This window comes from Emys orbicularis, chromosome 1 (genome assembly GCF_028017835.1).
Source record: "Emys orbicularis isolate rEmyOrb1 chromosome 1, rEmyOrb1.hap1, whole genome shotgun sequence".
Classification (NCBI taxonomy): Eukaryota; Metazoa; Chordata; order Testudines; family Emydidae; genus Emys; species Emys orbicularis.
Genome location: NC_088683.1, coordinates 204,653,269 through 204,666,502, shown reverse-complemented (window position 1 = coordinate 204,666,502; position 13,234 = coordinate 204,653,269). Strand labels below are relative to the sequence as shown.

The 13,234-nt window shown below is 50.0% G+C and overlaps 1 protein-coding gene across 1 annotated transcript in view; it reads left to right on the top strand.

The window, feature by feature from the left end:
* Positions 1 to 7,441: 7,441 nt before the first annotated feature.
* HLCS (holocarboxylase synthetase) overlaps positions 7,442 to 13,234 on the top strand; it is a 231,021-nt gene continuing 225,228 nt past the window's right edge. Inside the window, exon 1 of the mRNA XM_065402773.1 lies at positions 7,442 to 7,696. Within this exon, the coding sequence (XP_065258845.1) occupies positions 7,442 to 7,696 (255 nt within the window). The remainder of the gene's footprint in view (positions 7,697 to 13,234) is intronic.

Below are 13,234 nucleotides of genomic sequence, written 5' to 3'. Positions count from 1 at the left end.
TCCTCGTCTACCCCACGATTCCCCAAAGGACCCTCTAGGGGGTTGTCCGGTGGGGTTTGGCCTAAGAGTCCTGGTTTTTTGGCTCGGCCCCCTCTTGTCTTCGCCGCTAGGACACTCCACTCTTGTAGGAGTGTGGCAAAGCCTGGCCAGTCGCGTCCCAGGATCACCGGGTAGGCTAATTTTGGGGTCACCCCCACTAGGCACCGCCCTCCCTGCTGTGCTGTCTTGAGCTGTACCCAGACAGTGGGGTAGGGCTTCACGTCACCATGGATACACTGCAGGTGTATGGGGGCCCCCACGGGCCCGGTGGGTTCTACCAGCCCCGCCCGGATGATGGTCTGGCTACATCCGGAGTCTACCAATGTTATGGTGTGTGTCCCATCCACTTTCACTGGTACAAGAATCTTGCCTGGTCCCCACCTCCGGGCCTGCTGACCCACGGTCCAAACCTGCCCGTAATCACAGTCCATATATGGGCATTCCCTCCAGAAATGCCCTAACTGTCCACACTCATAACACCTCTCCCTCTTACTTCCTTCGGGTGGGGCGTTCTGGGGGACACTCTGCGGGGCATGCTGCCTCCCCAGCGAATCGCCTAGGCTTCGCGTGAGTTTCCCTCCTGGAGGCCCCCTCACGATACGGGGCGGTGTGGTTGCTGAGGGGTGGGGGTGGACATGGGGGTTCCCCCCATCCCCCTTGCAGGGTCCCAGTGCTGGAGCCGCGTTCCATTCACCCTGCGCCCCCCCTTTGAAGGCAGTCTTCTGTTCTCCCTCGGCAGCCAGGTAATCCTCCATCAGTGAGGTTGCTTTTGCGAGGGTCTTTGGGCAGTGCCGTTGCACCCATTCCCTCCCTCCAGTAGGGAGAATCTGCAGGAACTGCTCCAAAGCCACTGTCTCGGCTATTTGGACACTCGTCTGGTATTCTGGCTCGAGCCACCTCCAGCAGAGGTCGCGAATGCGCTGTGCCACAACTCGAGGCCTAGCCCCTGGCGCGTATCTCTCTCGTCGGAGCCGCTGGCGGTAGGTCTCGGGGCTAATCCCAGTTTGATCCAAAATGGCCGCCTTGACCTGGGAATAGTCCAGCGCCTCCTGCGGGTTGAGGTTGCGATATGTGGCCTGTGCCGGGCCTGTCAGGTAGGGGACTAGAATAGTGGCTCAATGCGCGCTGGGCCACTGGACGGCGGTTGCCACCCGCTCAAATGTTACCAGAAAGGCCTCGGGATCATCCCCCGGCCCCATCTTCATTAGGCGTACTGGCAATCCTCCGAGACCATCACCCGCGCTGCCGCCTGCTGCGCCTAGGGGCGGACCCGGTGCATGCCCTATCAGCGTAGCCATCTGCTGAAACAGTCGTTCCTGGCTGGCGTGTTGTTGGGCGTTCAGCTCCCGGATCAGCTGTTGCTGCTGTTCCTGCGCCGCTTGCAGCTGTTGTTGGGCTGCCAGCTGTTGGAGCAACTGGGGTTGCTGCTGCTGCTGCACCGTCTGCTGCTGTTGGTTCTCCAGGAGCCATTTCAGAAGTTTTCCGGTTCCATCGTGGATCTCTGGGTCCTTACTTCAGGCCCTGATCAATGCCCACGTTCTCCACCAGTGTAACGGGGTAGGGGACTCACCACCTGACGCCTCCTACTGGTTGTCTCTGGGAATTAGCTCTGTCCAGTGGAGCGCCCCCTCCTGGTGGTGTCCCGTCCGTCGTCTCTCCCTCAGTAGCAGGGTAGTATGGCCCAAAGGCCAGAGTCCATATAACTCCCCTCAGTAGCAGGGTAGCGTGGCCCAAAGGCCAGAGTCCATATAACCCCCCTCAGTAGCGGGGTAGCCTGGCCCCACAGCCAGAGTCCATATAACTCCCCTCAGTAGCAGGGTAGTGTGGCCCCACGGCCAGAGGCGTAGGGGGACCTGGGCCCTCCCTCTCCACCAGGTCCCGACCCAGGGCTTTCCTAATGGCGGGGTTCCCCTTGCCATTGGCTCGGCGGGGATCCGGATGCAACACGCTGAGCGTCAGTGTTGCTCAAACACGGCTTGTCCCTAAAGTTCCCCTGGGTCACTTCCTACCCTCAAGGTCGCGGTCTCCCCCGGAGACATGGGTTCCGGTCTGTTCCCCTCTGGCAGGTCCTCCATCTGAGATGCAGGGTGTGGGCCGGCTAGGCTGGCTCCTGGAGCTGGCTCCTGGGCTGTTCCTCCTCGGGAGCTGGCTGTGTGCGTCCTTCTCCTCCGGTGGTCAGCCCCAACTAAGCAGCTTTGCAGGCTTTTATACCTAGCCTCCAGTTGGAGCATGCCCAGCAGGGCTTCCGGGGCGGGGCTTCCTCTGCCAGGAAGGAAGGGTTAACCCCTGCTGCGCCAGTGCGGGGCCGCTCTGCCTCGTCACCCCCCCCCCCAAAGTGTCCCGATTTTCCACACTTGCTATAGGCTCACCCTAATATTACGTCACTCACAATGTCTCCTTAATATCTTGGGACCAGCACGGCTACAACAACACAGCATACAATGGTTTCAACAGTTTGTTGTGGTAGTCTAAAGTTATGTCAAAGGTGCTTTTTTTAGCTCCTTACTCTTCATTCGAACACTCACTATTAGATTGTTAGGATCAAGCTGTCCATTTGTGGTACTGAAAGGCCAAGGTGTATGCGCTTGACTGAGCTGAGTGCTGTGACAGCAGACCAGAGAAGCCTGAGCTAGTTTGATGATGCCTGAAACTATATCCCTTACTCCTGAGGGCATTCTGCACCAAAAAATTAAAATTTCTGTGCCAAAAAAAATTTCTGTGCACAATATTTTAAAATTCTGCAAATGTTATTTGTCAAATAAATGTGGAGGCTCCAGCATGGCATTGGGGATCACAGGCCACTGGCTGCATAGAGGTGGGAGATCACTGTGCAGCTCCCCCCCCGGTACACGGATTCAGTGGTGAGGCTGCACCCAGCCCTGACACAGCGCAAGGACCGGGCCTGCCCCAGAAACACCCCAGGGACCTGCGCCTCCGTGCCAGGTGCACCAGGTCTGGGCAGGCAGGCTCAGCAAGGCAGGATCCAAGTGTGAAGGGGCTTAGTGTGTGTGTTGAGAGGGTTTTGTGTGGGGCAATCTGGGTTCAGGTGGCTCAGTGGGGGATCTGGATGCACAGGGGCTTGTTGGGGGGCGCGTTGTTGGTGCAACGGTAATGGGAATCTGCAGGGGGGTCCAGGTGAATGTGGTTGGAGCTCAGCCAGGGGGTCTGGATGTGTGTGTGGGGGGATAGAGCTTGGCAGGAGAGCGTGGGTCTGGGGGGGCTCAGTGGAGAGTCCAGACACTGGAGGAGTGGGGCTCAGTGGGGTGGGGATCAAGGTGCAGCTGGTTGGGGCTCAGTAGGGCGGGGATCTGGGTACAGGTGGCTCATCGGGGTGGTCCAGGTGCAGGGGGAGTGGGGCTTGTTGGGGGGGGTCTCGGTATGAGGGAGTCTGGATGCACAGGGGTTGGGTGGATGGGGGAGCAGCTTCCTGTACAGTAACCCCTTCTTCTGCAGCTGAGAAGCGATGGATGCAGGAAGTGTGGGGGTGGGGTGTGTGGAAGAGTTTGCAGAGCTTCCTACAGCCAGGGGAGAAATCTCGGGGTGGGTCTGACAGGGCCTTGGATGTTGTGCAGGGGAAGAGGAAGTCCTGTCCTCCCCAGCCCAGCCAGGACTAGCAGCTGAGACCGGCGCCGGGTAGGAGCCACCAGCTGGGTCTTCCCCAGTCCCACCTTCTGCCCCACGGTGATTTACCTCTGCCAGCTGCCCTGGGCACCCAAAGATACTGCTGGGGAGGGTTGCATGACCGCTCTTGTGGCTTCTCTTTGCTTGCCTGTCAGAAAGAAATTTTTCTGCAGGGAAGCAAATAAATCTGTGGTGGACATCAATTCTGCACATGTGCAGATGTACAGAATTCCCTCAGAAGTAATTCCTGTACACATGAGCTACTCCTGTAGTAACTAGCATATTAGAATCTACCACAGGAATAAGGAGGGCTTTCTAGGAACCCACCTGTTGCTTCACCTGCAGCTACAGGAGCTTATTTGTAGCATATGCACAGGCAGACTTGGGGTCATGCAGCTTTCCTCACCCATGCTATCCTCCCACAACAGCCATCCTGCACTTTCATTCAGTGTAGCAAACTGACTTATATGTATTGCAACCCTCTGCTATGTGAAATCAGGCTTATCAGTTTGATTGTTTTGCCCTCTAGTGGTTGGCCTAAAAAAGAATATTGGATCTTTAGGTAGATATAAAGTCTATGATGATGGAGATGCTGTTCCTTTAAGGAATAATGATGCATACTGGGATAGGGTGAAGTGTCATTGTTGTATCCATTTTTAGCAAGATAAGATTCAATCCTGAGTACCATGTGAGATCTCATACTTGGTAAGTACTTTAGCTATAAAATACAGAATACATTATTCTATTGTGTTTGAGTATATAAGTTGCTATATAACACCACTGACAGCAAATAAGACTTGAGTTAAAACTGACTTAGAGAATAGAACTCAATCTTCTATTCTAAATCTTGCCTACATGTATATTATTATGTTTTACTAGTATTACTAGTGTTTTATTTACATCTGTGATGCACTGACCTAAAGGTGAGACTCTTTAATCTATCTATCAGTGTGCTGAGCCATTCAATCCCCCATATCCACACAAAAAATTGTATATCAGAATAGTGATAGCATATTCTTACTGAAAGTAGAAGTCAAATCATTCCTTTATCTCTCCCTCAGTTGCCTGGGAGAAGGAATGTTTGTAAAATAGAATCCACTTTCTGGAGATGTGTTAGTGTTTATGGTTAATATAAAATGCCATTCTTATAGTAATGGGGTTATCCAGGTAGCTGCAGTGATCCATATGATAGTACCTTCTCCAACCTCCATGGTTGCAACGATGAAGGGACTGAGAAGGAACAGCTCCGAGATGCCCCTTATGTTTACTTTATATGGAAGGAGCAAACTAGTAGTCAGGAACCATCACTTGGCTTGTTGTGATTGGGAGTTCACCCCCACACTAGCTTAGGAAAGGTTAATGAAGCTGAGAAGGGGCCAATTAACCAGGTAGGCCACACATTTCCCCTCAGCTGTGGCTTAAGTAACCCTGGATTGATGATGGAGCTCAGCTGAGAAGAAACCAGTGAGGCTGGTATAAAGCCAGGAAGCTGGCAACAGAAAAAGGCTGCAGTCACTTTCTGGACATTAGAAAGAGAGGGAAGGAAGGAAACCTAGAGGAGAAGATGTAGGGGAAAAGCTTGGGGAAAGGGTAGTAAGGTTTAAGATAGTTCAGACCTTGGCTGCTGATTAGAAGGTCCCTGAGATGGAACCTGGAGTAGAGGGTGGGCCTGGGTTCCCCTACTAGCCACTGTGGAAGTGGCACCATCTGGGCAGTGAATGAGAAGAGTGGTGGAGACAATTTCTATGGAAAGACATTAATACCCTGGAAGGGGTAAACCAAATAGTGACCTGGGTAGAGGGCCAAGCCATGGAGAGCACCCAGGGTCTCACAGAGAGGCAGCAGGACACACAACAAGTGGCAGAAGGGGGTGTTGGACCTGGAAAGAGCTAATCACCAGAACAACTAGGAAGAGGTGCCCAAGCAGTGAATGGAACCCCATTACACTTGTGCACATAGGTTCATGTTAATTTTGTCCTATACTTTGTGTCCTCACTTCAGTATCAAGTATCAATAGCATCAGTGATGTGTTATTTAGCATGATGGGAGTTACTCACGTTGCCACTCATAGTCTTTATTACCTGTAAGATTTATCAGTTTATTTTCAATGTATATTGCTTTTGTTCCTCTCTTTTCCTATGATCTGGGGAGGAAATCACTGAATAAAGACAGGACTGAAACAAATCACTATTATTGACCTGTTAAAATTTCCTTGATACATTAAAAATAAACTTAAGTAAAGTGCCCAGAGATGTGGTTGGTGCCTCATAAAACAAGTAAAGACATAGTCACCATCCATCTGGGCTGTAGAACTTGCAAACTAAGGCCTTGATCCCACAAACAGTTGCACACATGTGTAACTTCATGCCTGTAACCTTCATGTCCCATTGAATTGAACAGGACTTCTTACAAGCATAAAGTTGAGTATATGCACAAGTGTTCACAGGATCTGGGCCTATCATTTCAGTCCTGCAATAAACGCCACGTGGACAAACCCCTGCATCCTCTCAGAGCTCCATTGAAGCCAGTGGGGTTCCACAGAAGTGTAGTGGTCCATTCATATAGATCTCCTTGTAGAATCAGGTTGGGTCTTAAAACCCAGATTCTGCAATCAGAACCTCATGCGTAGACCTCTGGTAAAGCTTAAATCCTAAACAAAGACATTTTTTTAGGATTTGCTTTTAAAACACTATAGTAGCCTTTTGTATTGGAAGGAGGCTTGAATATTTTCCCCAGAATATTTTCCCCATTGGTCTCCCAATAATGTTTATATTTATTTCTGGGTTTGTTTGCTTTAAGTCAGAGTCAAATACACAAAATAGTCAAAATAAACAGTCATATTAGAATAGGTCAGGGGTTCTCAAACTGTGGGTTAGGACCCCAAAGTGGCTCACAACCCTGTTTTAAAGGAGTCACCAGGATTGGCATTAACTTGCTGGGGTCGGGGCTGAAGCCTGAGCCCCACTGCAAGAGGCCAAAGCTGAAGCCCAAGTGCTTCAGCCCTGGATGGTGGGGCTCAGGATAGAGGCCCCTTGGGCTTCAGCTCTGGTTCCCCCAGGCTTGGGCTTTATAATCTTTCCCCCCCCCATCCTCCCCCCAGCAGCAGGGCTTGGGTGGGCTCAAGCTTCGGTCCCCCCATCCTGGGGTCATGTAGTAATTTTTGTTGTCAGAATGGGATCACAGTGCAATGAAGTTTGAGAAATTCCGGAATTTAATTCCTTCTCCTAGTGCCCCCAAATGAATGGCTATTATTAAGGCCCCCCTCGGGCATGCTAGACCCGCACTTTCACTTTGCATTTTTTGCAAGATTTTTTTTTCAGCTATGAAACAAAAATGGGACAACATCTGTGCTTACACAGCAGCTCAAATGTGCCTTAAACCACCTTGCGGATTAAATCAGTTCATACAGGTGGTGGTGGGGGGCGGACAACAGCTCTCGCTCTCCCCCGCCTCCCGTGGGAGCGGAAGTGGCTGGCGCCTTGGAAAAGATTGTGCCGCGGGGCGGGACAGCAGCAGCGGCACCACAAACGGCGCCCGAACCAGCTGTTTCGCTGCCGCTCTGTGCGCAGAAGGGGAGCGGGCGTGAAGGCACCAACCAATCAGGAGCCGCTTCCTTTGGGGCAGCCACTCAGAGCCGCAGTTAGATTAGCCAACCGGCGAACTCCTTTCTCTTTGCCGAGGGTGGGAGGGGGCAGGGCAGCCAATCGGGAACGAGCCAGAGTGGGGCGCAGCGGACACCCCGCCACGCTCCGGCCGCGGGGGGCGGGGCTCCGGCCGGGCCATGCTGATCACGCTGTGCTACCTGTACCTCTGGGCGCGCTGGGGGGCCGGCTGGGCCGGGCTCATCCGACGCACCGTGCGCCGCCTGCACCGCGCGCGCTGTGCCTTCGTTTTCGGTTGCTGCAGCGGCGGCGGCGGCGCGGGCTGCCCCCCTCCCCAGCGGTGGCGGCGCAGGCAGGGGTCGCCCGGGCTGGGCGAGGAGTCCGTCTGCCTCCGGCTGGGGGACAAGGTCTTCTTCACTGAGGAGACCCCGCAGGTACCCGCCGCGCCCGGCCTCCTGCATGGGCGTTCCTGGCGGGGTGGCCTGAGGGCAGGCCCGGGGTGGGGAGGCGGGGCGTGTTGGGGGGCCTGTGGGGTGGGTGTTTGGGGAGAGCGAGGGGGTCCCCCGCTTAGCAGCAGGAAGGGCTTGTCCTGGCTGTGACAGGGAGGTCGGTGCAGTGGATAACTTCGCTTGGCCAGCCCAGCTCGGGTGAGAACAGCCCCGCTGCCCAGGAGCACAGTCATTGGATTAGCTGTTGAGAAACTGTAAATTGAACAGCTACATCCCCACTGCAGTACTAGTCCCTCTGCCTCACGCCCTCCCCTGGCTATTGTAAAGCACCACTTCACTCGAGCTGGGGATTTTTGTGTGGAGGGGAGTCAGGTCAGGGACAAAACTGGAGTTAACCTCAAGCTGACAATGGCATGAAGGGAAGCCCTGTGTTAACTTTCCAGTCATCTGAATCCAAAGATAATATCCCTGTCCCAGGGCTTCTCAGAAATAGGACATAGGGCCGTAAATATCCACGATAGGTCATCAGTCTCATAGCAGCAGCTGCTGTAATTCCAACAGAGACAAGGTGGGTGAGGTAATATCTGTTATCACACCAACTTCTATTGGTTAGACAGACGAGCTTTCAAGCCACTCTGACCTCTTCCTTGGGTCTCTCTCTCCAACAGATGTTTGTCCGGTAAACAATATTACATCACACACCTGGTCTTTCTAATATTCTGGGACCGATGGGGCTACAACTAAGCTGCATACAACAATGTAACTCTAAGAGTCATCAATAAGTTTGGTTCTGTAAAAACAAAAGGTTAAAGACTATCTCTGTTTCAAAGACCTTGCAGTCCCTCATCAGGATGTAACTATTAGAACACATTCGTGACTACAGTCTAGTGTCTACACCCGAACATCTACTACTGTGGTTGAGTTAAAGCCTAGTTGGGAGCCTGGGTTTTAACCAGACCAGTTTAGCCCATGTTAGGCCATATCTATGCTAGGGGAAAAGATGTGTTTTTAATCTGTGTATTGAATGTGTTAACATTTTAGTTTAGACAAGGCAAACTGTTAACTGGTTAAGGTAATCCACAGCCACAAGATTAAGGGTTACTTCAACCAATTAACATGTTAAAACATAACTTGTCTTGTGTGCTAGTGTGTTAAAATCCTAGTGTAGATGTGCTTTCAATAAAGTCCAGATAACATTCTCATAAGCACATTAGGGAAACGTGACCTAAATGAAATTACCACAAAGTGGGTGGACAACTGGTTGAAAAACTGTACTCAAAGTAGTTATCAATAGTTTGCTGTCACACTGGGAGGATATATCTAGTGCAAAGGCAGGCAAACTTTTTGGCCTGAGGCCCACATTGTGTTTTGTAAATTGGATGGAGGGCCGGTTAGGGGAGGGGGTTGTCGCTGGCCTCCACCTCCTATCTGCCCTCCTCCCCCCCCCCCCCCGGACTTCTGCCCCATCCAACCCCCCCTGTTCCCTGACAGCCCCTCTGGGACCCCTGCCCCACACACACACACCCTGCTCCCTGTCCCCTGACTGCCCCCGGACACCCGCCGCCCCATCCAACCCCCCCTCCTTCCTGACTACCTCTCAGGACCCCTGCCCCCATTCAACCTCCTGTTCCCCCCCCCCCCGACCGCCCTGACCCCATCCACACCCCCGCCCCCTGACCACCACCCCGAACTCCCCTGCCCTTTATCCAACCACCCCTGCTCCCTGCCCCCTTACCGCGCTGCCTGGAGCACTGGTGACTGGCGGCGCTGGAGCCAGGCCATGCTGCTGCCGCCACCGCCCACACGCAGCACAGAGACCGTGTCAGGCTGGGCTTTGCAGCTGTGCGGCCCCAGGAGTTCACAGCCCCACGGCCCAGAGCGTTGCGCCAGTGGTGGAGTGAGTGAGCTGAGGCTGCGGGGAAGGGAGGACAGCAGGGGAGGGGCCAGGGACGAGCCTCCCGGGCCAGGAACTCGGGGGCCAGGCAGGACGGTCGCGCGGGCCGTAGTTTGCCCACCCCTGATCTAGTGGGTTAATGCAGGGATTTATCCTGGATCTGGTATTAGTCAATATTTTCATTAAAGTTCTAATGTAATGGAGAATATGCTTACGAAACTGCAGATGATACCAATCTTGGGGGAAGGGGTTGTTGCAAGCACTTTAGAGCACAGGGTTAAAATTCAAATACAGTAAAAACCCATTTATCCAACCGTCCATTATCTGCCTTTCTGTATTAACTGAACAACCAGCATGCACACGTCCAGAAGCGGATGATCTCTCCTGTGGCTGCTAGATGGTGCTGCAGCCTTGCACTTTCCCATTCTCCAGATTACCTCAATTTTTGATAATCCAATCTGGCCTCGGTCCCAGTTAGATCGGATAAAGGAGGTTGTGCTGTAATCTTGAAAAATTGGGGTATTGGTCTGAATCAATAAGCTGAAATTCAGTAAAGACAAGTGCAAAGTTTGATACTTCTCAGGGTTGTGAGGCACCTTGCTACCGCTTGCCTTTAGTGTGAGGAAGCTTTCTCTGAACTGTGGTTCAGCTCCCCAACGCCACTGGCCCTAGCCAGCACAAGTGCTCCCCTCTATGCTTCACAGGTCCTGCTGTTGCTCTGCAGGATAGCAATCGGCACACTTCAACCCTGAAGCCTTCTAAGCGTCTCCCTTCAGTGCCCCGTTGACTGGTCACTTGCAATGTTCAGAGATTTGCTATTTCCAAAAAAAGGTACACCCCATCTTACAATTTCCACCTCAGATCACTGCTCTGCTTAACATGCAGTGTTTAGATATGTGTATAGTCAAATAAGTATAAGTTTATTTAACAAAGCATAAAGATTCAACTAGTAGCAAGTAGAAGTATTGGAAACAAATGATCACATATCAGATAAAATACCATGCATTCTAGAGCCTAGATTTAATGGGCAAATACTTTTATGTCTTGTAGAATAATGCTCACCCCAAATCCTTGCAGTGCTTTACAGCTGGGTTTAGCTATGACCCTCCTTGAGACAAGCACACTGTCAGTTTGCCTCCTAGGTGAAGGATCCCACCTGTCCCCTTGCACTCCAAGATAGGCCAGAACAATCCTTTGTCTTTATTCATAAACAGGATCCCCCTCTACTATTTTGTTTCTTCTTGTAGACTTTTGCTTTTGTTGTTTTCACAATCTCTTAATTTGCTTCTGGCTTAGTCTGCAAATAGGCATACATTATTAAAGATATAATACACAAATAGCCAGACAGGGACATAGGTGTTTGCTGCCTGAAAGGAACATTTCCAAGGAATGTCACCTGGTTACCTGCCTTAACTCCAAGACCATAAAAGTATAATTTTTAGTGTAGATATGTAACTCCTTAAATATTATCTATACATATATTTTGCAATGATTATGATGACCAGTGGGCTACTGGCTCTTGGTAGACCCTACATGTCATCCTTCAGTGAACTATCATGCATATATCTGATCCAGGGATCCCTGCAAAATACTATGCACCTTCTGTGCCCTCTCCCAGTTGGCACCAACTGGTTCCTGGGTCACAAAAATGCTGTGCTTAGGAAGGAAAAATCAAGCATAACTACAAAATGGAATATAACTGGCTAGATGATAGTACTGCTGAAAAGGTTCCGGGGGGTTTTAGTATATCACAAAGAGACTTATAATTCAGCAATGTGATGCAGTTGTGAAAAAGGCAAATATCATTGTTGGGTGCATTAACAGGAGTGTTGTATGTTAAGATATGGATGGTAATTGTTCCACTCTGCAGCGTTGGTGCGGTCTTAGTGGAGTACAGTGTGCTGTTCTGGGAGCCACACTTTAGAAAATATTTAGCCAAACTGGAGAGAGTCCAGAGGGGAACAACAAAAAATGATAAATTTAGAAAACGTGATATATGAGGAAACGTTAACAAAACTGGTCTGTTTTTATTCTTGAGAAAGGAAGAATTACCGGGGAGACTAAGTTTTCAAATACTGTATGTTAAGTGCTTTTATAGAGGACGTAGGTAAATTATTCTCAATGTCCACTGAAAATAAGACAAGAAGTAATGGGATTAATCTGCTGCATGGGTGCTTTATGGTTATTTTTTTTTTTAATCTAACATAAAGATAGTGAAGTACTGGATAGGTTACAAGTTGAGATTGTGGAATCTCCATCACTGCAGTTTTAAAAGAACGAGTTAGACAAACACCTCTAAGGTATGGCCTTGGTATACTTGGTTATGCGTAAGCATGCGGGAATGGACTCGGACCTCTTGAGATCCCTTCTAGCCCTATGATTCTGATTCTGTGTGTTCAAATCACACCTTTTTTCCTAGTGAAGGCAAGGTCAGAAATACACTGCCTTGTCTACACCACCCTTTTAGGAAATAATGGTTAACATACTCTAAGAACATGTGAATCTTTGTCTTTACTATGTTTTATAGATAGACACAGGGGAGATGGGATGCCCTCTCTCTCCCTTATTTTTAGAATTGTAAGTCGCAAAGATGTTGGAGATGGTGTGCAAAGCATATTTTGAGCATGAGTCTGAGAGCCGGGAACTCCTGAGATCTGTTCCTGGCTCTAACGCTGATTCTTAGTTTGAATTTGGTCAAGTTCCGGGATCCCTCTATCTGTAAAACTGAAAGAATACTTAACTAGCCCATATTGGGCTAGGTTTTGTGAGGCTCAGTTAATGTTTTTTCAGCGCTGTATATAAGTGCTAAATTTTATTTATAAATATCCTATTTCTCTCCCTGAATTCTGGTGATGTGGAATAAGTATACCTGGCATCTTCAGTGCATCCTCCTATTCCAAAGTGTTGAACACAATACATTTTTCCTTTATTTGATTCTTGTTTTCTAACATTTCAGGGAAATGTCTGTATATTGAAAGGGAAAACTTCCTGTGACAAATTTAGATAGTTTTGTGTTAGTCATATTAAGAAGAAATCTTTAGGGTTTAAATGACATTTTTGACATTTTATGTTTCTAAATTAAATTAACTATCCTTGAAAGATGCTGGCTTGATATCCATAAGGGTTGAAGACCTCTGTAACCACAGTGCAGGTGTCAACAAAACAAATTTTCCTGGACTGCCCCAATTTTGGTTTGGTGGTGGCTACCTTTAGTGGCAGTTGTTTCCATGTCTTTTCAAAGTGTACTTGTTTGTGGAGTCTGTGGAGCCAAACAATGGCTTTTGGTGATGAAATGTGACATGGACACTTGTTCATTGGGAATTGGACTGAGATCTGTTCATTTCAGACACATTTTTAATGTTTTAACTGCTAAACGTTGATAGTGAGTTTACAATAGGAGTTGTTAGCCTGAAATTTTGATGGAAAAATTGAATTGTTGCATTTTACAAAGTTATGTTGTTTAATTATTTATACATAAGGCTACGATTTAGACAGGGAGGTCGCGGAAGTCACGGCATCTGTGACTTCCAGTGACCTCCGTGACTTCAGCCTTCAGGGGCAGGGAGCTGCAGGGTCCTCCTGCCGCCTGCGGGGGCAGGGAGCGCCCAGCCGCCGAGAGTGCCGGGAGA